The 25,226-nt window shown below is 33.3% G+C and overlaps 1 protein-coding gene across 5 annotated transcripts in view; it reads left to right on the forward strand.

The window, feature by feature from the left end:
• The window catches only part of OXR1 (oxidation resistance 1), a 433,201-nt gene that overhangs the window by 405,075 nt on the left and 2,900 nt on the right, over positions 1 to 25,226 (forward strand). For 2 of the 5 annotated variants that reach the window (XM_034668471.1, XM_034668473.1), the window contains 5 exons: positions 17,527 to 17,607; positions 19,469 to 19,594; positions 20,335 to 20,487; positions 22,220 to 22,315; positions 24,117 to 24,190. In XM_034668471.1, coding sequence (XP_034524362.1) covers positions 17,527 to 17,607; positions 19,469 to 19,594; positions 20,335 to 20,487; positions 22,220 to 22,315; positions 24,117 to 24,190 — 530 coding nt within the window. Of the gene's footprint in view, positions 1 to 7,651; positions 7,851 to 17,526; positions 17,608 to 19,468; positions 19,595 to 20,334; positions 20,488 to 22,219; positions 22,316 to 24,116; positions 24,191 to 25,226 lie in introns of those variants that run through there. The other 3 variants (XM_011233850.3, XM_011233851.3, XM_034668472.1) reach the window with 3 other exon arrangements.

Consider the following 25,226-nt stretch of genomic DNA (forward strand, 5'->3'; position numbering starts at 1 on the left):
TAACTGGCAGTTCAGCCTATCTCATTTTACATTTTACACTATTCTTGGTTCAGCTTTAACATAATTCAGTGATAGAGTTTATTACCTCAAAGAGCAGTACTTTTCATTTTAGGACAACTCTGTTAGGAAGTTCTTTCTTACAGTGAGTTTAAAAAAATACACGTTTGTAAGTTTAGTCCATTTGTCTTTATTCTACCTTCTGATGTACATCAACAGCAAAAATTTTCTATATATTATGATAGTCTGAAAGTATTTATTCCTTTTTAATCTTCCTCCAGGATTATTTTATCTGGTACTTCCACTATTAACTCTGTAGATTCAACACTATCTTCATTATTACTCTTAAATGTGTTAAAACTTAATTGAAACTGTGGCACCCCAAATTACTAAAATGTGCACTTAGAATAGCAAGAAAAATTCTTTAACATTTAAAACAATTTCAGTTCTAAAACATGCAAATTGAGGGGTGCCTGCCTGGGTGGCACAGTCGTTAGGCGTCTGTCTTCGGCTCAGGGCGTGATCCTGGCGTTATGGGATCCAGCCCCACATCAGGCTCCTCCACTAGGAGCCTGCTTCTTCCTCTCCCACTCCCCCGCTTGTGTTCCCTCTCTCGCTAGCTCGCTCTCTCTCTCTCTGTCAAATAAATAAATAAATAATCTAAAAAAATAAAAAAGTAAAACATGCAAATTGAAAGTCCTATTGAAGATAATTAGAAAATACTGGAATTTAAGAATTAGAAATAATGAGCAAAGGAAGGAAGAAAGAAGTACAGTATTAGAGATTTGTATAGTGAATTCCAGAGAAAGGTGAGAGCAGCAGAAACCTGCATTCACTAAGAGCAGGTTAGCCAAATTTTAAGGCGGTCAGAAGTAAGAGCCTCTATGCTAAGATTCCTGATTATTGGGAGAAAGAATCTGAGAAATACTATGCATATAACTCAAGGTGTGTAAGAGATTCTTTACCATATATTCTTTATTGTTCTAGTTTAGTCAATATAAAATAGCACAAAAACATCGGCTTACCTCAAGTTTGCTTTTTCCAGGCATAATAACTGGAGTTCCTTAACTATGAATCCTTCTGCTAATAACATAATAACCTTATGTTGCAACCAGAAAGAAACTTTTGTAGATTCTTTCCCCCTAGTTTCTGCCAGTGTCACCAGTGACAAGAAGTAGAGCTTGTATAGTGAGGCTAATGTTTTACATGAGGCTTTGCAGTTTTGTGAAAAATGTTACTTTTTGATTTTTGATGGGGATTGATTTTTGTTGTCGTTGTTGTTGGTGTTTTTATTATAATAATATTTTTTATTATATTATGTTAGTCACCATACAGTACATCCCCGGATTCCGATGTAAAGTTCGATGCTCCATTAGTTGCGTATAACACCCAGTGCACCATGCAATACGTGCCCTCCTTACTACCCATCACCAGCCTATCCCATTCCCCCACCCCCCTCCCCTCTGAAGCCCTTAGTTTGTTTCTTGGAGTCCATAGTCTCTCATGGATGGGGATTGTTTTTAAAGATTTTCACTGACAAGGGAGGTAGTCTAATGGCATTTCAACGAAGTGTAGGAACGTCTTGAGGTAAGGGTGCAGAAAGATGCCTGTTGACACTGTTTCCTCATGATGGTGCTATGATTTGATAAACGTACAAAAATAGAGATAAATAGTGTTATTAATTTGCATATACCATCACTCAGCTTTATCAGCTTATTCCGTCTGTAATCCTTCCTTTACCTCAGTTCACATTTCTTTGAGTGTCATAAATATGTTTAAAATACATGTAATATGAAAAAAATTTTACAATTTATTGAATCAGGATCCAACTAAGCTCCAAATGTTTCGGTTAGTTAAAATGTCTCTTTAAGTCTATAAATGTAGGTTTTCTGTCCATTTCTTTGCTGTGCTTTGCTATTTTTTCTTTTAATTTTCATTTTTGAGAAATTAATTTTTTTTGTAGAATGTTGTACAGTCTGGATTTTGCTGATAACATCCCCACAGTGTTATTAACATGTTCTTCTGCCTTAGGTCTGGAGCAACCCATTAATCATAGACTGTCATCTTTATTTTATTGATAATTTTTCTAAGCTTATTTCTTATTTGGCCAAAATCCTCATAGTAACAAATCATAATCGTTAATCTGTAATTCCGAGCCAGTTGTCCTTTTCACCATGCCAAGGACTTGGCAGAACCTTTGAATCATTTGGGGGAGCTTTCAAAAAACTTACTGCAGGGTCACCTCAGACCAAATGAAAATCAGTGTTCTGTAAAGCTCCTCAGGGGGTGACGTTGTACAGTAGAGGTGGAAAACCCACTGTGCTAGCCTCGGTGTTTTGTTACACATATGCCATGCTGAGACTGTGGAAGACTCTTTCAGACTATATTGATCATATTGTAGTTTAATTTTCAAGGCTCTGTCATGCAAGTTATATTGTATAAAAATATTTTTCAAAATATTCCTCGTATTTTGTGTGTTGCATCTGCACACCAAAGACATAAATTTATTCACTGTGGAGAAAGGTTTCTTTAATCATTTTATGCCTTGATTTTTAAAAGCATGGTTTTTTGTTTGTTTTTTTCTTATCAATAACAGCCAGGCTGAATTACTTCAGGCATAGCTCCCTTACACACCAAAGGATTTTACCACACTGCATACTCAGAGGCACTGCAAGGAGAGGGAAACCAAGAAACATATCACTCTGTAAGTCATTGATCTGTACCTCTTGAACTTGTCCATCAAATACCCTTTAAAGTTTGATGTACTTGACAAGTACCCAAGAGTCTAGGAGTATAGTCTAACACAGCAGCCACATATTATAATAAGCTTAAAATATCTTTGAAGCCTATTTTATCCTTAAGATTCGTGTGAATTTTGCATTCATCTTTTTAATTTATCTGATGTAATATAAAAAGAATTTTTTAAATTTCTTATCACATAGCAAAAGTGGTGCTACAGGAATATATAAGTCCATTTTATCCTGTCACCAGGTACCACAGGGCTCAGTGACTACACCCCCTCAGGCTCTCTCACTCTCGACCCCAAGTACCAACTTGAGAGTCTCTAATAGATTCTAATAGTCTATCAATCTAATAGTCACTAATCGTCTTAGAGACTCTGTTAGAATCCTGTGAAAGTTTTTTTTGGGTTTCAAAGTGTCACAGGTGTTGGGCATGCCAGTCTTGCTGCTTAAAATCTCAAAAATGGAGCTTTTAAAGCTACCATTGCTTGTTATCCCACTTCCTTTGAGTTGACTTTCACTGCTTTTGGTATAAGAAGTGGCAAAAAAAGGTTTCCATTTTTTCATCTCTAAAGTTAATTTTATACCACTTACAATTCAGTGTCTTTCAAATTCCAAACCTACTAATTAAGACATCCAGTGCCCCTAGGATGATAAAACCAATTCAGAAATTGACTTTATTAAATTAGCTTTCATCGATTTATTTCGAAGTTTACCTCCCGGGTTTATACTTGTTGATTAAATTTTAAAATATGAGTTTACTGGTATTATGTGCCAGTAGATTATATGGCATAATAGTATTTTTTTATTCTTAAAAGTAATGATTATAATTAGAAGCATATCATGCCGGTTTAGTCCTCATTTCTCATTTGCCAAATGCTTGCCAAAGTATTAATAAAAATATATTTCATTTGATTTTTGGTTTCTGAGATGACTTCAGTTATTTGGTGATTATCATTTCTTAAGCTGTCAGATATTCCGATATTCATTTTATTAAACAGAAGGATTTTTTTTTAATTAAGGCAAAAGTAATGCTAACATTGAAATTGAGGCAAAATTCCTTATCACTTCTCAGCCTAGCCAGTAAAATCCATTCAGAATTGATTTTGTTCAAAATGAAAGTACTCTTTATGTCTAAGTCACTAAATTGAGAGAGAGGTCGTCTATCTTAGGTAAAGGCAATTAAAAAAAATATACTTTTTAAAGTTGATCATATTACATAGTACTACAAACCATAACTCCAAAAGTAATTCAATAAATCTGACAAAAGGATAGAAATCAAAAGCATTAAAAACAATTAGAATTGGGGGGACTGTCAATATAGCTGTTGCAGACACAGATTTCTTAAGTTCTTAAAGAAGTATTTTCCAAATTAAACAAAACAATTAGAATATATGAGTTAATACAAATTGTCCTAAATATTTCTATATTAAGTATTTTTAAATCACTTTATTGAGATAGGATTGACATACAAAAATCTGTGCATATTTATATATACAGCTTGATAAGTTTGGAGACAAGTATACATCCATGAAACCATCACCACACTCATAAATACATCCATCATCTCTAAGAGTTTTTTCCTACCCGCTTTATCATTGTTATTATTATTTTATGATAACACAACATAAAATCTACCCTCTTAGCAAATTCTCAGGTGTACAGTACAGTATTATTATAGGCACTGGGCTGCAGAGTAGATCTCCAGTTTGAGACTGTTCATAAATTTTCTTACATTATCATTTGGCACTCAGTAACGCCTAACATGGTCTGTTTTGACTAATGAAAATGTTAGCTTAGGATGTTATCTTCCTCAGGAAAATTTTGAACTAATGTTTTGATTTGTTGACATTCCCCCTTAGTAACTACCCAAAAGTTATAGGCTACCAAATTTCCATTAAAAATACAAAATGTTATTTAATATGGATTGTGAGAAGAGACAGAATGGATAAATGACAGACTAATTTTTTTAACACACAGAAGTTAATTGTATTTCTGTATACCAGCAATGAACAACTAATTGTAAATATTAAAATTGTAAAATATTACCTTAAATATTGAATAGGGTGGATTTTGTATAATTGCCCCTGGTAAACCACTCCCAACTCAGAGGAAATCAGATATAATTTCAGCACCAATAAAGAAAGTAGAGGAAAAGAGATTATTGAGTATCTGAATCATGAGAACAGGTTGAATTATGAATTATGTTCACCCTTTAAACTGGTTATGTTTTTAAAAGTGCTTCATTTTATAGTCTGTCATTTTACACTAATGGTAAACTGAGATCTCTTTCAAGCTCTGGGATATCTAGAAATATTTAAATGACCTAATTATGTTTTCTTAACACTATGAAAAAAAAAAGGGCAAGAAGGAGATTTACTGAGCTCATTTTTTTATGTCTGCTAAATATTGTGTTTATTAATTAGAAAGTATTTAGCTTCAAGAAACAAAACCACGCTCAAATGGCTCATATCAGTTGTTTTTTAATTGAGGTGTAATTGATACATAGCATATCAGTCTCAGGTGTACAACATAATGATTTGATATTTGTGTGTATTTCCAAACAATCACCACAGTAGGTCTAAAGTTAGCATTTGCCACCTTATATTGTAATTTTTTTTTCTTGTGATGAGGACTTCAAGATATAGTTTCTTACCAACTTTCAAATATGCAATACAGAATTAACTATAGTCACCCTGCATGTTACATCCAAGGGACATATTTATTTTAGAATTAAAAGCTTGTAGCTTTTGACCCCCCCCCCCACCCATTTTGCCTACCTCCAACTCCTTGCCTCTGGCAGCCACCAGTCTATTTATCTGTGACCTTGGGTTTTATTGTTGCTGTTTTAAATTCCACATGTAAGCGAGATCATAAAGTATCTTTCTCTGTCTGACTTAATTCATTTAGCATAATGCTCTCAAGGTCCAACCATATTGTTGCAAATGGCAAGATTTCATTCTTTTATACAGCTGAATAGTATTCCTGTGTGTGTGTGTGTGTGTGTGTGTGTGTGTGTGTGTGTGTGTGTATCACATCTTCTTTATCCATTCATCTATTATGGACACTTAGGTTGGTTCCATATCTTGGCTATCGTTAATACTGCTGTAGTGAACACAGAGATGCATATGTATTTTTGAATTTGTGTTTTTGTTTTCTTTGTATAAATACCTAGGGGTAGTATTTCTGAATCATATGATATTTCTATTTTTAATTTTTTTGAGGAACTTCCATACAGTTTTTCATAATGGTTGCATAAGTTTACATTTCTAACGGTAGTACATAGGGGTTCCCTTTACTCTACATCCTCACCAGCATTTGTTCTTATCTTAATAATATCCATTCTAACATGTGTAAGGTGACATCTCATTGTGGTTTAGTTGTTTTTCAAAGTATGGTCCCCAGACCATAAGCAGCAGCAGCATTATTGAGAATGCATATTTTCAGACCCCATTCCAGTCTCCTCCATCAGAAACTGGTTTTGGAGCCCAGCATTCTGTATTTTAACAAATGTTCCAGGTGATTGTGATGCAAGCTAAAATTTGAGAGCCACTGGTTTAGATCTATAAGGACCCATCCTGTCCAGGTATAGAGCAAGACTTCTCAGAAACAAGGCTGAAAAGATACTTGAGCAAAATCAAAGCTATGTTAGGAAGAAGGTGCAGGGATGGGTGTTGACAGGATAACCAGCAAATAAGCTGCCCTGTGCTTGGGGTGTGTATGTATGTATTTCAGCCACATTTGGGTACATATATAATATTTTTTATTTTAGAAAATCTGGCTGGAGGTAATGATAGATTTTCAAAATGGCAGCCCACTACAACCAAATTATGTAATGTTGTTGGTGTGTGTAGGGGGTGTGCCATGACAGGGGGAGGTAGTGACCACAGTACACTCTATGTGTAATGTGTGGTAAGATGCGTGTGGGGATAGAGTGTACATATGAGGGACTGTGGGAGAGAGATCTGAGGGTAAGTGTGGTGGGGCTGGTTGGGGAGATAGGGGAGTAGCTGGTGTGAGTGGGAGGGAGGATATTTAGTATGGAGTGTGCTGTGTTCTGTGCATGTACATCATGGAATGTGGGGGAAGATGTAGAGCTGTGGGTGTGGTTCAGTGTTTGTGTGTACAGCTTTGTGTGAACACACAGCAAGGTGTCTGGGGAGGAGCTGGTTTAAAATGGAAGAAATATTCAGGCGTACTACTATGCATTGATATTCTACTTAAAATTGAGTTCTAGGAAGTTTTAATTCACAGCAATAATATTTAATCTTCAAAGTTCACTTCTTTGGTTATATTCAGCATACTACTGATTAATGAAGTCTATGTAGGTATAGTAATTATAAGTACCTTTTCAAGAAATTAGGTATTAGAAAATGCAGTTTAAAAATGGACTATATAATAAACAGGTAAATTTTCAGGTCACTTGAATATTTGTGTAGGATTTCTTTGTAGTGGATTGGCTTCACTTTTACATAGGCATTCTATAAAATTTGAGGGTTGGAGGGTCCTCAAAGGATGACTCATTGCTTAAAAAATGCTCACATAAAAGATGACATTTTATTGGATTTTTAGATTTAAATAAAGAATAGATGTATGACTTGAGCAAAACAACAAAATGTTAGTTGAAATCATTTATGTACATTAGGAGGGACTCCGGAAACTGCACTTAGTACTTTTTTATGACAGATATTTTTAGTGTATTTCTTAGTGTACTGGTGTTTGCAAATACATGCTCTGTGTCTTTAAACTTTTGAGCCTTTTTTTTTTTTTTTTTTTTTGCACATTTGGGTACAGTGCAACCAAACTTCAACATGGGAACCTCCTTTTCCTTCCCTGGCTTTACAGTCTCCACTCAGAACTATCTTTGCAATGGATACTACTTAGTGATTAGCTCTCTGTCTTGTCAATCAAATCTTTGTCTCTAGCAAACTGTTTTGTCACTGTAGTAGGGCTCTTGTGCTGAAAATTTATCTTTAACAGAGGAAGAATGCTTTTTAAAACAGTCCTTATGAGATTTGTTATAACTTAATTTGCTCTGGAAAGGAAATGTCTCGTCTCTGGTATGGGAAAAAAGGGAGAAGACATCAACCAATTAATCATAAATACACTCTGGTAAATTTTAGTCAATGATTTCAATTTCTCTGTTTACTAGTCTTTTTATGGTGACATGCAAAATTATACAATTTCTGAAAGTTTAAGCAGAGGGAATATTTATAGAATACAAAGTTGTATGATTACAGAGAAGCACCTTTAAGTTTTTTCTGCTAACCCTAAATATCTTCAAAAAAGGAAATGAATAAGAAACTGTAATTTGGTTTTGTAAAAGTATTTTGGCTTTCCTATTTTATATCAACAGGAAATTATCAAATCTTTATTGCTGCCTTAATTTTTAATTTAAGCTGTTGTGGGAAAATATTCAGAATTTTTTCCTTAAAAATAATTTGAGTAGAAAAATCAGAGTGAATTAGCTTTAATTTTTATTGACTGGATCCCAAACTAGATACATTTATAATATTGTGTATTAAGACAATTATTTTGGTAATCTTGAAAAGGCTTTTTTAAGCTAGCCTAAAAATTTCCAGCAGTGCTACTTAATACAGAACTTTAAAAGATACTCTCTATAGTCAAGAAAAATCTCAACCTTATTATTTTGAGAATCCTGTTATTTTTCAGTAAAAATATGTGTGCATTATTTGTTAAAAATGTATTGCCAATTGTTCTTTCTGTGGTAATTCAGGATTATAACTTGCCTTATGAATATTAATTTTATTTTTACTGTAATTGTGGGTTATCCAAATAAAGCTAGATACATACTTAGAACCAAGAGTGACTTTGGAAGATGTCCCCAAAGCAGCTTGCCACCCATGAATGTTAAGTATGTAAAAATACCAGAATTGTTTCAACTGGTGTTTTTATTGGGCTTGAGAGTACGTTGTTAACGTCTTTTTATGTTTCAGTTGAATAATTTCAAATTTTTGTTCATGTGACACATCATCACAGAGGGATGTGGGCATCTGAAATGATTTAATTTGTTAACATTTGACCAGATTTATCAGAATAGCCAGTTAACACAGCTTTTTTTTTTTTAACTAAGAACAGTGGAGCATTCGTGTATTTTTTGATTTGCAGTTCAAATAAGTGTTTATAATTAGTTTGCTAAGACTTTAATACAGTTTAATCTTCTAAAAAACAGGCAAAACCAATTGTGCATGTTTTGAATTTTATGGATCATCATAATGTGCATCACAAACTTACACACTCAACGTTTCCTGTTTTTACCCTTACAGGAAGCTATTACGTGGTTTTGTCAGATAGGAGTGCATGCTTCTCACTGGTCTTCAGCTTTGCCCATACATACAGTTTATATATTATTTCATTTAACCTTCACAGTAACCTTGCCAAATCAGCTTTACTCCCCATTTTAAAGATGAGGAAACAGGTATGAAGTGGTTACTGAACTAAGCTGTCATGGAGCCCAGAGACAGCTTGACTGTCACATTCCTTACCTCACCAGGATGTATTTCAGAGGTTTTAAAAATCAGACAATACAGTGTGATGTGTTTTGACGTGTAGACAAGTTCAGGATCTGATTTTCTAGTTATTTTCCTTGCTTTAGAGTGGATACCCTAGTAGCTGTAAGGCAGGAGAAAAGCTTAAGAAAATAAGGTTTAAAAGGATAGCAATTCTTTTTTTTTGTAGATTGAGATTCCCTAATAAGATTTTGCCTGAAAAGGGTTTCTTGTGCTTTAAAACCAAAAATAGAAAATGATTCTTATAGAATAACATATTTTGTAGCTTTTCACAGTTCATCATACCCGTTACTCAACTGATTATAGAATGGTATCTATAAACCTCATTGATAAACTGTCTTATAGCTACTATTAATATGGCTATTTATTTATGTAAACCAAGACAGTTTTCTAAATGCTCAGGTATATAGTATCATAATTCACCTTATAGTAACTGTGTGTTAACCAGATGTAGATTATTTTCATTTTACAAATGAGTTAATTTAAGGCTCAGAGATATTAACTAATAACTAATACGTAAAATATGCTCCAAAATATATGGAATGAAGTTAAACCTTTGACATTTAGCTTCAGTGAGAACCATATTGATGAAGCATGCTTAACTTTCCCGTCTTTATTTTTTTAAGGCCAGTTTAGGGTTTATTCTGACAAACAACCTAAACTTTAATTTCTAACTATTTATTTGAAGCTATTTGTATATTTATTGTAACCGTATGCTGTATCCTGGCTTTTTAATGTCTGTCAATAAATTGTAATTTGCTTGAGCGTTATAAGCCTATTTTATAATAAGAATTTAGGCTTACTCAGATTTAAGTCACAAATCATTACATATAGCAACATTGTTTTATCTCTGTCAATATTTCATTAATTTAGTCAATTTTTTTTATATTAGGTGCTCATATGTGACAAGACAGATTTTTTTTTTTGTACTTAGGCTTTCATGTATGGAAACAGGAGAAAAAAATCCCATGATAAATTATTTACATCTCTGCAAGAATAAGACCATAAGAAGAGCTACTTTAAATGTAAAAATCTTCCAGTGACTTTGGCTCAAGATAATAATCATGTTAATGAGAAAAATAATTACTACTAATGCTGTATACTAATAACACTATATTATTCTAAACACTTAACATCATTTAATCTTCATTGTGAAAATTGCTACTCTCATCTCCATTTTAAGAAACAAAGGCAGTATACTACAGCCCATAAGGGTCAGAGCTATGGTTTGAATCCAGGCATTCTGGCTTTAGCCTATGCCCTTAAATTTTTCACTCTCTCTCAAAATCTTCACAGCATAACCAGGGGAAGAGAATTAACATTTATTTTGTATATTTAATGTGTCAGTGTTTATTTTGATATATGTCTTAAATATTTATTTCTCATAAAGTGCTTAAAATGTTATTTCTGTTTGAAAGACAGAAATGGAGTGATTAAATGCAGTTGCTCAAGTTCACAAAAGTAGTAAAAAGCAGAATTAAAATTAAGGCAGAGGTCTGTACCCAGACCCAGTATTCTTTCTGCTGTACTGTGTTGCCTACCTGTAGTACCTATTCACAGGAAATTTATTGACTAGTATTTATATACATCTTATTGTACGTGAAACATCTGCTTTCTAGTCAACAACCTAATTGAAAAGATGTATGCATATATATTCAGTGTAGAATATTTTTTCTTTATTCATTTGACTTAGTAGTTGAAAAGCATATTTATTGCATATGCAAGTTAGGAGGCATAATAACAAAATGAGTATCTATGATCCCACTACCCAACTTAAGAACTAGAGCATTACCAAAGCAATTTATCAGCCTATATGTTCTTCTCTCTCTGTGTTATTTCATGTTTTCCCCAAATGGGTAACCACCTTCCCAAATTTTGTGTTTTTCCTTCCCCTGCTTTTTTTCTAATTAATAATAGATTTTATTTTTGGAGCAATTTTAGGTTTACAGAAAAGTTGAATGGAAAGTACAGAGCTCCCATATACCCCTCCCCCAGCCAACATACACACAGTACTCCTGTTATTCCCATCTTGTATTGGTATGGTATGCTTGTTACAATTTATGAACTAATATTATACATTATTATCACCCAAAGTCCATAGTTTACCTTAAGGTCTATTCTTTCTGTTGTACATTCTATGGAATGACATATACCATTATAGGATGATACAGAATCATTTCACTACCCTTTAAGTTCTCTGTGCTGCCTCTGTTTATCCCTCTTTACCTGAATACCTAGTAACCACTGATCTTTATCTTGTTTCTGTGGTTTTGCCTTTTCCAGATTATCTATAGTGGCCATCACACAATATGTAGACTTTTCAGAATGGCTTCTTTCACTTAGTAAGATACATGTAAAGTTCCTCACTGGCTTTTAATGGCTTGATTGCTCATTTATTTTTAGTGCTGACTCAGTATTCTATTGTCTGGATGTATTCTTTCACCTATTGAAAAACATCTTAGTGACTTCCAAATTTTGACACTTAAAAAGCTGTTTTACATGCAGATTTTGTGTGAACATAAGTTTTCAAATCATTTGGGTAAATACCAAGGAGCATGATTGCTGGATTATATGAGTATGTTTAGTTTTGTAACAATCTACCAGACTTTTCCAAAGCAGCAGTACGATTTTGCACTGTACCAACAGTAAATGAGAATTCCTGTTGCTGCACATACTCACCAGCATTAATGTTGTCAGTGCTTTCCATTTTAGACATTCTAAAAAGGTATGTAGTGGTATCCCATTATTTTAATTTGTATTTCCCTGATGACTTATGATATGGAACATCTTTTCATATTTTTCATTGCCATCTATATATCTTCTTTGGTGAGGTGTCTGTTTAAATGTTTAGTTCATGGGGTGCCTGGGTGGCACAGCAGTTAAGCATCTGCCTTCGGCTCAGGGCGTGATCCCGGCGTTCTGGGATCGAGCCACATCAGGCTCCTCCGCTGTGAGCCTGCTTCTTCCTCTCCCGCTTCCCCTGCTTGTGTTCCCTCTCTCGCTGGCTGTCTCTATCTCTGTCAAATAAATAAATAAAATCTTTAAAAAAAAAATTTAAAAATAAATAAATAAGTGTTTAGTTCATGAGTTGGGGATATTTCATCTGCCTCTATTTTCTGGAAGAAACTATAGAGAATTAGCATGATTTCTTCTTTAAATGTTTGGTAGAATTTATCAGTGAATCCATCTGGATTCACTCCAGGTGCCCCAGAGCTAGAGGTCATAACTTTCTTTGTAAGTACAGAGTACAGAGTCAGCTACCGTAGTATATGCATTGTTGCTTTGCAAAAGTCAATATAATAATAATGGCACAAATGGAAATCTGTCCAGTTTATCCATTTTTTTATTCTTATATCTTTCATAGCATCCAACAAGCTTTCATAGCTTTTTATAGAGTATCTTGATGTTTTCTGGTAACTAATTCATTTTAGTTGTATAGAACTGGGCCTCATACTTTCTGTTTTGGAAGATTAATAATTATTAGTTAAATTTCTTTAATCGATATAGGCCTACTCAGTTGATCTATTTTTTTTTTTCTTGTGTAAGTTTTGGTGGTTTGTCTCTTTCAAAGAATTGGTCAGTTTCATCTAGGTTATCAAAGTTGTGGATATTGAGTCATTTATAATATTCCTTTGTTCTTTTAATGTCCATGGGATCAACAGTGATGGCCCCTCTTCATTTCTGACATAATTCTTTTAGTTAGCTTGGCTAGGGGTTTATCAATTTATTGACCTTTTCAAAGAACTGGCTTTTTGTTTCATTGATTTTTCTCTATTGATTTTGTTTTCAATCTCATTGATTTCTGCTCTAATTTTTTTTTATTTGTTTTCTTCTGCTTCAGATTTACTTTGTTCTTTTTCTGGTTTCCTAAGATGAAAGCTTAGATTATTGCTTTTTGATCTTTGCTTTTCTTATATATGCATATATGCATTCCATGCTATAAATTTTCCTCTAATTCCTGTCTTTGCTGTATCCCCAAATTTCAGTACTTTGGAATTTTTTTTAATCTAGTTCAAAACATTTAAAATTTCTCCCAGGACTTTTTTTTTTTCACTTTGTATTAATTAGAAATGTGTTGCTGAAAAGTATTTGGGGATTTCCCACTATTTCTCTGTTATAGTTTCTAGTTAATTCTATTGTGGTCTGAGAGCATACTTTTTATGATACCTATTTGTTAAGGTATGTTTTTTGAACTAGAATGTGGTCTATCTTAATGAATGTTCCATGTGAGTTTGAGAAGAATGTGTATTCTGTTGTTGTTGGATGAGTAGTCTATACATTTCAATTAGATCCAGTTAATTGAGGTGTTTTTTTCCATTCGACTGTATTCTTACTGCTTTTCTGCCTGATGGATTTGTAAATTACTGATAGAGGAGCTTTGAAGTCTCCAGCTGTAATAGTGGATTTATATATTTCAAGATTAATGAATATTCTTTTCGTCATACTATGGAGAAAATAAAATTATTCCCCTTTTGAGATTCACTTCTTAAATTTATTGTTCCAAAAAGCCAAAGCAGCATACACACAGTATAATTGAATGGTTTTGAGTGGTTAACAGGTTTCTTTTTGACGAAAAGAACAGTGAATATACCTGACTTCTCATGAAAATCTGAGTCACCTGCAAATAGACATAAGAGGAAGTAATTGTAAATATAAATTTATTGAAATCAAAACTTTGATAATAGGTTCTACTTTCAGTTCACTGTGGATTGCATCTTTTTTCCCCTCTCTTCTGTTTTTTGGCTAATTTATGATTCTCTGTTTGCTTCTTTTATACCTTATTTATTACAGTCCCATGAAGTGTTATTTTTGAAAGCAGTAGTTTAGGGTAAAAAGGAGCAAAGTTTTAACATAATCCAGGTCTTATTTTGTAATAAAGACATTGTTGTGTATGTATAGAACAGAAGGTTACATGATTTCAAGGATGCTGTTGTAGGCCTTTTTGTTAACAACAACTTTGATTTCCTCCTTGTTAAACATATTTTTGGGTACCAAAGTAGGTATAAACGGCATTGATTAGGTAATATTCGTCTTTCTACTCCATTTCCCTTTACTAAGGAACAAAAGTAAGGAATAAGTAAGGGATAAAAATGGCACATTCACAGCTATCTATCAGACGGAAGTTGGGGGGAAGGGAGGTTTTATTGTTTTGGGGGTAATCTTGGGGAAATACCCAACATCCTGGAAGGAGGACTATTAGACCATAGTATTGGTCTTTATGTCTAGCAGAACATGTTCTTACTCATGGGACTGACAGAAACTACATTTTCTCTAGCTTTAGCTTTTGTTCTGTACTGGTTGTTGATGTTAGTCCCTTTGTAATAGAGATGGGTGTATTTAATCCTACCCCTACATTTGTATTCTGTGAAAATAAATGCTTAGGAAAACACTTTCTCTGTGTGAGAGTCCTTTGTCAAGACTGAAAAGGCTGGAGAGTAGCACTTAATTCTGTAGAGAGTAGGTCATAGTACTTAGTTCCTACAGGAGTGGTTTGGCAATGTATGCAAACCACTTTATTCCTCAAGAAATGACTCTAGCAAGACAGTGAATATATTTTTAATTGAGGTCTTAGTTTCTTCAACTCTCTGCTCTGGGAGTATGGTGTAGGACATTTTGTAGAGATGTGTCCATTTTCTACTTACATTTAATCTTTGGGGTAAATAAATTCTGTACATGGAGTATGATTTACCAAAGTGATAAAAATTAAGACTAATTCATTTCCATCATATATACTAGGAATCTGTATCCCTTTATTCATTTATTTTGAGAAGATAATGTGTGTTTCTGTACTCATTTGATTTCACACTCTTTTTCTTTATTAATTCACAGACTCTTTTGACAGTTTTTTGTATCTTTATTCATCACAGCCTGAGTAAATATCAGGATTGAGGAAGTGATGAGTTTATAAGTCCCAAAATACAGTTTTTTACAAAAACATGAATGAGAAAAGGTAGATTTATGACATTAAAAAGAAACTGTGACTTTACCAAATGTTATAAGCTTATACTTCGGATGGCAGTTCATGGTTCCCTCAGTGATAACTTCTACTCAGTGATATTGATATGGTTAGCTTGTAAGTGATTCCTTTTGTGAGCATAATTTAATTTTACTTCCAGCAAAGAAATGTGTTTTAACATGGTAAAAGAAGGAGCTTTAATAGAAATAAGTATAAAATTAGTGTTAACTAGAAGGATAGAAGGAATGCAGAGGAGTAGACAAGTCATATAATTTGAAAACTCTTGGCTAGGAGACTTGATCAGATTGAATACCCTGGGAAAAACAAAGACATAGCCGGCCATTTAATATTTTGTGGAGATTTCTTTTGTTGGTCATAGAAAATCAAGGCTGTGATTTTTTAATTTTTAGGATCTAATTTCTCTTTCATCTTTATTGAAATTTTTTTTGTTCTTAATTGAAAGGCCTTTAATATTTTAATCTAATCCTGAAATTTAAAATTAATTTCAGAGGAGTCATTGTATACAAGATAGTTGACCTCTCAAAACTGAAATATTTTAATATCCATAAATAAATAAATAAGGAAGCTCTTCAGACATTACCCTTTAGTCTTTAGGGTAATTTGGTGAAAAATGATAAGCAAAAGTAATGTTAGTAATAGTAGCTGTCATTTACTATGTGCTGGACACTCTACTCAATCCTTTATATGTGCATTTTATTTCATAAAAAAAATGTGTTTTGTATGTGGTCTTATTATTTCCATTGTTTTATGGAGAAATACATAAAGAAGGGCCCAAACTCAGATCCATCTGTTCCTGTAGAACTCTAGAGATCATAACCATTTTAGGTTTCTTTGTAAGTAGGGTCAGCTGTCACATTGTATGCATTGTTGATTTGTAAAAAGTCAGTATTATGACAAAACAGAAATCTGTCCTTTTCACTATTCTCATGTCTTTCCTAGCTTTCAACAGGTTTCTATAACTCATCAGAGTTACCCTGATGCTTATGGGTCATTAATTTATTTTAGTTGGCTAGAACAGGAGCCTTTTAAAACCTAGCTTAGAAGTCAACTCTTTCCGAGCCAGTTGTTCAGCTGCGTGGATCACAAAAACAATCTGTCGTAGCTCAGGAGAGTCAGCGCATATTTATGGCACAACCAGAGTTCACTATATTATGGTTTCTGTTTTAGGAATTAGGTCATGATCTGAGAAAGCTGTAGCTGTTGTATCAACCTGAGGAAACTTGTCTGTTTTTGTGGACTTTTTATAATAATGTTCCTCTTCATATATGGCTTTCAGCTGCATTATGTAAGAGACTGGTCTAGGCAATTAAGGTAAAGAATTTTTCTTAGGAATTCAGAATGTAGGAAAGTCATTAAGTTTTAGTCACAAATAACTGTTGCAGTACCAACCATAAAGAAATAGTACAGGGGCGTCTGGGTGGCACAGCGGTTAAGCGTCTGCCTTCGGCTCAGGGCGTGATCCCGGCGTTATGGGATCGAGCCCCACATCAGGCTCCTCTGCTATGAGCCTGCTTCTTCCTCTCCCACTCCCCCTGCTTGTGTTCCCTCTCTCGCTGGCTGTCTCTGTCTCTGTCAAATAAATAAATAAAATCTTTAAAAAAAAAAAATAGTACAAAGAAAAAAACTGGAAAGAGTCCTGTAGAAAGACTGAAGTAGACTTGCCTGAGAAGGTACTGTTGATTAGATAACACTTTTGAAAATCTTATTTTTACTTTCTAGAGCTTATTGTTCTTACTATCTTAGGTTTTTTAATGTACTTCATTTCTTATTCTTGCTCCCTCCCTTTTTTTCTGGTACAGATCACATGGCATGGGTACGTTTCTCACCTTTGCCTAGAAGAAATTCTTCCAGCATTGCCGTTAGGATATAATGTTTGAGCTAAACTGATTTGGAGGGGAAAGTTGAAACTATCTTTTCTTTGTAAAATACCCATCATTATGATTTTCGATGTTATCTTTGATGTTAGCAAAGCATGTTGTTTTCTGTGGTGTTTCCTTTATGCAACTGTAATTCTGTTTATTCAGTCAAATTCTGGCTATATGAAGCAGTTCATAAACCTTATATTGTGAGCCAGTTGGATGTAGCGGTTTGAAACTCATTCATGTGTATTTCACTGTAGCTTGATATCAGTATCTCCTGGATTTTCAGCATGGAGTGGGGAAAGAAACCCTGATTACAGTTCTCTTTCTCCATTTAAATTTCTCCATTTTTTGTTTTGTTTTGTTTTGGCTCTTTTTCTCAACTGTCAGTGGAATTATTGTCTTCCTGTCTCCATATTCAGGTAGTATCAGTGGCTGAGTATCACCGCAGGATCGATGCTCTAAATACTGAAGAACTACGCACACTCTGCAGACGTCTCCAGGTGCCCCATTCAGTAGTTTAAACCCCTCCGGAGATTGAATACTCCCTGTTTTTAGTGTCTTTCGTCAGGGCAAATCTCATTTTTAAAGGATTTGTTTTGACTGCAGCACTAAAATAAACCCATCAGAAAATTCCTTTTTGTATTACAAGAGTACAGTTTTGCCTTGAAGAGTTCTGGGATTATTTTTTCTGTCATCTTTTCATTTTAAAAATATTCAGAGGAATTTTCTGTCACTGTAGAACTGTTTCTCAGTACTGTGTGTTTCTTAGGTCAATGAGGAGTGTTCATTTAATTTTAAAATTGGAAGAATGTTTTGGGTTTGAGATTGAATCTTTACTAAATAGGATCTGAAAGATGAAGTACTATCAGACAATTGAAAACCTTTTAATGAATAGCAAGACTTAAATATTTTCTCTTTAAGGTTGTTTCAGTTGTATCAACACCACATCAAATATTTTAATGAGATAAATTGCTTTTGTTTTTGAGATATTCCTGGTTGGTATTAGAGATACTTTGGAATAGTATACCCTAGACATCAGAATTAGATAAACTATTTAAAATTCCGTGAAATAATCTTTGTGATTTTTTTTTAGAAACAAAGTGATACAATTGAACTCATTTTTCAGTTTTGTGTATTGTGTGTTTTCCTCTTCTTAATGAGATATGCTGTCATGGCTGTGCTAGAACTACTGAACTTTTCTTTTAATGCTTCTCATGCTGCCTTGGATTTTTTTTTTTTTAACCTTTCACATCATCAGAATAAGGGTAAAACATGCTGATGATGTGAAAGAATTAATATAGTTTAACTTCTCATCAAAAAGCAATACAGTTCTAGAACATGTATTGGTTGAAAATATATTCTGTTTAGGTTTGGTAAGAAATCTGTTAAAGGAACAAAATAATTTAGCAAGATTTCATTCTTAATGGAATCGGTCGCTGTGCATTGCTGCATTTTAGTTATCTGCTCCAAATAGAATTCTGTTTTCCAACTTCAAAGTTTCATCAATAATAGTTATGTTTTATATCTTTTATTTCCTAATGTTACTGCATTTTATATATTAAAATAAAATTAATAATGGTGTTTTATAAAATTATTAATAATAAAATATGAAAAAGTATCAACAGAATAGATTGTATCTGAGTTTTTTAGTTAATTGACATTTTTATCACTTTAAGAATATCAGATGATTTCCATCATGCAAAAGCATGTATTCTTTTTTAATGCATCACAAATATCTAATTTTTAAGATAAAGTTATGAAAAAATTAACTTTTAAATTTATTGTGTGGTCCAGCTCTATTAAAGTGTTTCGAAAGTAAAAATAAGGCATTTTCTAAGTAATGGTAATTTTTCAATGAAGCAAATAAATCTATATATGCACACATACTGATGAAAAGTTATACTTTTTATTGGATCATTCTTTAAATTAAAATTTTCTCACCCATAAAGTTTTTTTAATTATTTTTGGCAAATTTTATGTTTACCATGAAAAAAAATCCCACATATTTTAAGTAGCACAGATAAATAGCGAGGTAGCTACCTGGCTCTCTTTTGCCCTTCAACAGGAAAATTAAAGTTTGCATGTGACTTTTCCATTCACACAGAAATATGGGTGTTAATCGTTACCTTTCTGTCATATAGTGGTTGAGCAAAGTGTCTGCTTATAGTTAAAAAATCTTTTTTTACATTGGATATACTCTTGTTATTAGATGGAGCATCTTTTGATGGCCTTCTAAAATCCTAAATTAAAGTTTTAGCCCATTTTTTTAAGGTACAAAGTTTTATTTCTCTCAAAAGGCAGAAATTGTTTAATGCATGTTGCAATTTTATACTAACATGCTGCTGCTGTTTACTTCTTTAGATTACTACAAGGGAAGACGTAAATTCAAAGCAGATTGCTCCATTGAAAGCAGACCTGGAGTCTGAATCTTTTCGACCAAACCTAAGTGATCCCAGTGAACTCTTACTGCCAGATCAAATTGAAAAGGTATGACATACCCAGATATGTGCATTTCTGAGTATGTGCCTGGAAGAGTAAAAGAGCCTCTTTTCAGTTGTTTTCAAAACTAAAGAAACAGGGTTACTGCTATTAGTCTTCTTTTCCTGTGAATAAAAGTAAACAAAATATAGCAACTAGTGTAATAGAAGATATTAGGAGCAGACATTAAAATAAACAATAGGTATTTAGATGAGACATTGTAATAGCCAAAATTTTAATTCTTACTGTATACTGGTTACTTGCTTTATGTAATTATCTCATGTAGTTTTTACAGCACCTTTAAGAGTTGGATATTATTGTGCGTATTTTATGAGTGAAAAAATTGGGGCATAGAGAAGTTTAGTATCTTGCTCAAAGTCACACAGCTATAAAATGTTGAAGCTTAATTTCTAGGGCCCATTATTTGAGAGGTTGTTGATAATTAAGCTAACAGTCCAGTCAGGTATTTTTGTTAATTCAATACAGAGGGTAAAAACAGTAAGTAATCCCTATTTCTTGTCTCTCTTCTAATCCATGTTTTGTTTGGCATGTTCCTGGTGGACAATTACTGTTTCATGCTGAGAAATGTACAGTTATTCTTCAAGCATCTCTGTATCTTTGAGAACAATTTCTCCTGTTATTTTTGTAGCCTACATTTTATGAAGTACCGTTACATTTCAGCTGACATTGCTAGCTTGCACATTGACAATAAGCTATCAAGTAAAAGGTTAACATTTTATTTTTCAAAGCTTACCAAACATCTTCCACCAAGAACAATTGGCTATCCATGGACTCTTGTTTATGGCACCGGGAAGCATGGCACAAGCCTGAAGACCCTTTATCGGACAATGACAGGTTTAGACACCCCAGTGCTGATGGTGATTAAAGACAGTGATGGGCAGGTATGAAAAATAACTACATAGACACCTTACCCTTTAAGAGATTACAGTAAAAGTAACATTTAGTACATTTTTTGATAAAAATTATTTTCATTACATTCTTATTAAGTTTAACTGATAATTTTATTGAGTACTTCTAATATACAAGTTATTTTTGAGTGCTACAGAGGATAGATATGAACATGAAGCATTAAAGGGATTGTAGTCTGGTAAAAAAGAACATTTAAGTATGCCTGTATCACCTGGAACAAGTAAAATATATCAGATGTAGTGAGAACTTAGGAAAGCAAAAGGGGTGTTCATATCTGTTTGGACAAGGTAAGAATGAAGTTCATGGACAGGGTGAAAATTGATAGTCTTGAAGCCGAGGTAAAGTTTTAAAGTTAAAGATAATTGTGTGAGGACGATACAAAGAACAAAACCATAGGTAAGCAAGAGAAATATTGGTTTGTTCCTGAAACATCAAGTTAGGTCAATTAGTTTGGATTGGAGAGTAATGAGAGGATGAAATAGCAATTTTAATTTACAAAGCAAAATACTACTACTGACACCTTTGTTGTGCTTTTTCCACACATTTGGGTAATCATTGATACGCATTATCTTATTTAGTCATCAAAGCCCTATGAGATTGATACTGTTATCATCACTATTCTAAAGAAGAGTTAACTATGACAAAGAATTTCATCAACTTCCCCAAAGTTATACACCCAGTAAAAGGTAATTGCAGCATGAAAATGAGGAACCACCTGCTACATGCCACAGCGTAGATGCACGTCACAAACGTAATACTGAGTTGAAAATCAGACATTAAGGAGTAACTATCTTATAATTGCATTTAAGGAAAGTTCATAAAGGGGCAAAACAAATCTATGGTGTTCAGGCTATTTAGCTTCCCTTGGGCAAGTGGGGGTCGTGATGTAGAGGTGGCACAAGGCATCAGCTTCCGAAGTGCTGATTATGTTCTGTTTCTTGGTCTAAATGAAGTTGTTAAATGGGACTTTGCTTTGTGATAATTCCACACAAATTTTATATTTATATAAAACATAGATATATAACATACACCTTTCAATAAGAAGGTCTATTTTAAAAATTAAGACTGTAAAAGTGACTATAGAAATCATCTATAAAACTCTCTACATTCCCATTTTATGTTGTGGAAACTTAGACGCAGAGCATTGAAATAACTTGTCCCAGTTCCTTATTCACTCATTCTTTAAGTTATTTATGTTGTGTATCTTGTTCTTTATAAGAGCATAGCATTACAGGTCCAGGCAATTCAGACCAGAGGCCTTCTCTCATGGAATTTATTGTCTAATGAAGACAAAAAGAACATATAGCTTTTTAGTAGTAGAATGTTTATCTATGCAGAAGGGTTTTTGCTTTTCTAAATCCTGTAATCCCACTGTAATGTGTTATCCTTTTTGTACATGCATTGTGTGTATACGTTCTCCTGAAAATTGTTAATTGTTATAATTTAAGATAGTTTAATTGTTATAATAAGCATCCTTTTAGATTTCAAACCTAGGAAAAATTTCCCATTGAGAAACTGATACGCTTTGGACTAAACAATAATGAAAATTTTGTAACAGCTGATCATGTTTCCCTTTTTAAGTAGAAGTAGATAAAATTATATTACATTTCTGAGTTTTTTTGCATCTTACTTAAATAATGAGGTAATGCTTAATGAAGCAAATTAATAGTCATGTCATTGAACATGCCTTTTTTTAATCCTTAGGTTTTTGGTGCATTAGCATCTGAGCCATTTAAAGTGAGTGATGGCTTTTATGGTACTGGAGAGACCTTTGTTTTTACATTCTGTCCAGAGTTTGAGGTAAGGACAATTATTCCCATATTCAGTTTATAAAGAGATGGCATAATGAAAAGAATATGCACCTTGGAATCGTATACATTTGCGTTTGACTCTCATCTCTTTTACTAACATCTCTTTCAACTTAGTCTTTGAACATTTTACTAACTGTAACTTAGCACTTTTTGAACATTTTGAGGTTCAACTTTCCTGTGGATAGAATGGGATCCATAAAATGTAACAGGATTGTTTAAAAATTAAATGAGAATTATATATACAACACTTGGCATAGTGCCAGACATACATCATGGTCTCAGTAAGGAGTATATATCGTTATTACTGTTCGGAATTGCCAATGTGAAATTCTTAGAAACTTCCAGTGACTAAGTTGCATGATGTAAGTATTGAAAACTTAAAAAATCATTTGGGTTTAAATCAATTAATTACCTGACTTCTTTTTCTTTATTATGGCTTGGTTCACTTAAATTGATGACATTCCATGCCAGTAAGATCTAAAGTGTAAAGGTGTACATGAATCTTAGTATGTTGACTGTTTAAAACATTGCATTGCCTGCCATTGCAGCGTCTTAGGTACATTAAAGTTCAGTGTGTGAAACCTTTCCTGAGATGAAGTTATAATCTTGAAAAAAGGAATCAACACGGTTAAAAAAGTAGTCTTTAGAAACAGTTTCTACAATGAGCAGAATAGGAAGGGTTTGATAACACACTCAATTTCTTAACAAACTTGTGCTTAACTGGCTCACCAGATTAACCAGTGCTTTCCATTCCCTCATAAAGCATGACCGATGCCTACAGCTAAGTGGAAGTTTATAATTGTCACAGATTTTTTTTTAAAGATTTATTTACTCATTTTAGGACAAAGTGTGAGCAGGGCGGGGATGGGGGCAGAGGGAGAGAGAGGCAGAGCAGCAGACTCCGCACTGAGCCTGGAGCCTGATGTGGGGCTGGATCGCACCACCCGTGAGATCATGACCTCAGCCGAAACCAGGAGTCGGGGCTTAACCCATTCAACCACCTAGGTGCCCCTGTTACAGATTTTTTAAGCATCAGTTGTGCTTATAGTTAAATCTTTTTATGCCATTTCTACCAGATAATGTAACTAATTAGAAGTTCTGTAATTATGAAAAAGTGAGTGTTAAAGTTTATTTTATTGAAAACTATAATGAACACTTAGGAAAAAGTTGATAAACGTGAGGTGTAGAGCTAGAAATTGCTATAGTATTAGGTTTAGGTAAAACTCCCATGGAAGGTTAGTAAAAAATATTTAAGACTATGAACATCTAGAAATTTTTCTCTTGGACTTAAGTGTTTTTATGTTCTCACTGCTCTTCAGCAAAAATTGAAATTGGAAATCATAAACATGTAGTGGGCTTATATAAGAATGATGATAGGCAAATCTGTATCCAAAGAAAAGACCTTGGCCTTGTATCAAAGTATTATCAAATTAGTGTACATTTATGTTATGTTAAAATAAAAGTTAATGGCATCTATATCAATTTTTTAACTGATCTTTCTGCGTTCTTCAACTTCATTAACCATCCAATTCTTGATAGATACATAGAAAAGAGAAGTATGTATAAAGAGATAATAAGATTTGAGGAATTGGAAATGAAAGTTGTGTGCTTTTCAACTTAGTCATACAAATACTGAAGCCCAAAGCACTAGACCCTTCTGCCCAGTCTTTTGTTATTATTCCTCTTACTGTCATTCTAGGCTTTGTTAAGTACTTGGGGTTTAGGAGAACTAACTCTGTATAGTGACCATTTTCATCTACATATTTAAAACTTTCTTTTTATTTATGTAGGTCTTTAAGTGGACAGGAGATAATATGTTTTTTATCAAAGGAGACATGGATTCACTAGCTTTTGGTGGTGGAGGGTAAGTCTCTTGAACATTTTACTGTGAGATTTTTAAAGAAACTATTCATCTGTGTTATTTATAAAATCAGTTATCACAAATGTAATATTTGTAATATGTAATAAATAAAATTTAATAAATATGTAATAAAATGTAATAAAGTTTTGACATTAGAATCTTAATTTGTATATTATGACTAAGAAAATATATAAGCACAAGAAGGTGTTTATGTGTAGTATGTGAAACTATTGGTAAAATATTTATTCATTTTAAAATGCTGTTGATTCCCTTTTGATTAAAACCCATCTTTTATTAATTTATTAATTAATTTATTTATAATCCATCTTTTAGAGTAGAGCAACTCTTGGTATTTGAAAATGAAATACACTAATACCTCAGACCTTCTCAAATTTTTTAAAAAACATAATGGTATGTTGTTTCTCCCAATGTATAAAAAAGATCCAGTTGTTTTGTTTTTATTCTACCCTGGAGACTATTTGGATTGATATGCCAGAGAATAATAGAAATTTGTTTTCCTACAAAGAATTTGTGACACCCCGTCCCCCAGATTTCCAGAATTTGTTTTATTTGCTTTATTTTTAGTGGTATGTGTCAGTCATTAATTTGATTTGGTTCTTCTGCATAGCAAGCACTATGAGAACTTTCGTTAATTTATTCTGGTATCCCAACTTCATTCAGTCTTTACAGTGTTTGGAAGTAGTTTGCTCTACTTCCTCCTAGCCTAGACTTTTCAAATAGTGCTTATTAGCAAATGTTGACTCCTTCTTTTGGTATTTCTGTCTGTCCTCCAGGATCAGACATAAAGTATGCTAAATAATTCCCAAACTTATAAAAGTATTATTTGTTTCCCACAGCTGAGGCTATATAATAATTCATTCAGGCTGCAGAATCTTGTTAGCCTGCAAGAATATTCATCATCCTGAGTGATTCTAACAAATTATCTTACAACTTCCGTATAGATAGGTGTTTGGAAGACATGATTTCAGTGATTAAAAAATTACCATGGTTATTATAGTCTTCTCTGAAGGACATAACC

This window comes from Ailuropoda melanoleuca, chromosome 9 (assembly GCF_002007445.2).
Source record: "Ailuropoda melanoleuca isolate Jingjing chromosome 9, ASM200744v2, whole genome shotgun sequence".
In the NCBI taxonomy this organism is placed as follows: domain Eukaryota; kingdom Metazoa; phylum Chordata; class Mammalia; order Carnivora; family Ursidae; genus Ailuropoda; species Ailuropoda melanoleuca.